General features: G+C 46.9%; 1 protein-coding gene across 1 annotated transcript in view; it reads left to right on the forward strand. All coding sequences in view use genetic code 11, as the record gives it.

Moving 5' to 3' along the window:
* Positions 1–555: 555 nt before the first annotated feature.
* The window catches only part of EGR_01497 (hypothetical protein), a gene marked incomplete at both ends in the record, with an annotated part of 8727 nt that continues 8072 nt past the window's right edge, over positions 556–1210 (forward strand). The window contains one exon of the mRNA XM_024490746.1: positions 556–681. Coding sequence (XP_024355070.1) covers positions 556–681 — 126 coding nt within the window. The remainder of the gene's footprint in view (positions 682–1210) is intronic.

Genomic DNA, 1210 nt, shown 5'->3' on the forward strand with positions numbered 1-1210 from the left:
CCTCAGGCCACGTACAGTGAGGCCTTTTCCTTCTCTCTTGTAGATATTGGGGATCAATGTACATATATAGCAACGAGGTCTGTTGACATTGTCGAAATCGTGGAGCAGGAGGCCCCTTGTCCACTTCCACCTTCTCATGCCCCAAGTCAACGCCTCTTCTGTGAGTGCGTTCTTCTCCCCTACTACTATCTATGCTCTCAAGAGTTGACTCTTGCATTATACCCTGCCATGCCTGCCTCCTTTACATTAATCCATTCCTAGCATTGCGGTAGTGCCAGAACAACTAGCTTCTCTGTCTTTATCAGGCTTCTCCCCACACATTTACTTTCTTAAATCCAAATCCAACTCTCGCGCATCTCCTCCTCCTACCCTGTCCTCTGCCAACGCCCTTTTGGCAGGTTCCATTCATCACATGATTTAATGATTGCGAGATATACACCACAGACCAGAATAGGTATTATGTAGACAATAACGTGTAAGAAGGTGCACCTTCCTCCCTAGTCTACCCCTCTATTTTAAGTGTGTATCTCTGTCTGCATTGTCTATTACCTTCTTATGTCCTTTCATACATTCTCCTTTATTGTTGTCGTATGGAAATGGGCAAGAATGTGCATGCGTGAGTGTGCATGTACACTCATCTCATGTCCTCCTCCTCTTCCCACTTCGAAACCCAACCTTCTAGTCCACCAGATAGTTCCATTCTGGGTTAAGTAATATCTCCTTTGATCGTTCGTTTGTTGGCTGGTTCGTTGTCTACTTATTTGATTTTACCTCTTCACTTCGTCAACACTCCATCTCCCAACCACCGAGCCACACACTCACTCGCCAAATCCACTCACCCATTCACTCATTTCTCTTATTTCGTTGCTTTTATCTCTCCTCCAGTTGGTAGTGGATAACTTGTGGTAGGAGCAGAAGTGTCCCCAAAGGCCGATCAGGCATTCAATTCAAGGAACAACTTCGGGGAAGGAGAAGCCGAAGACTGGTGGACCGCTGCACAGTAGGTGTAGTGGGTGGCATGAATGGGTTGGAGAAATTGGTCACTTACCCCTAAACATTGACACGCTGCTAGCGAACGTGAGTTCCTGATGCGTGTTCCTTATCCTGTCTCTTGGTGAGTCGTCGCCTCTGACCAGGGCGAACAATAGCGGTGACTGAAACCTTCCAGTGGAGGGTTGAGGAAGAGAAGAGGAATGATAGGACGAGGAAA

This window comes from Echinococcus granulosus, assembly GCF_000524195.1.
Source record: "Echinococcus granulosus chromosome Unknown EG_S00005, whole genome shotgun sequence".
Classification (NCBI taxonomy): Eukaryota; Metazoa; Platyhelminthes; class Cestoda; order Cyclophyllidea; family Taeniidae; genus Echinococcus; species Echinococcus granulosus.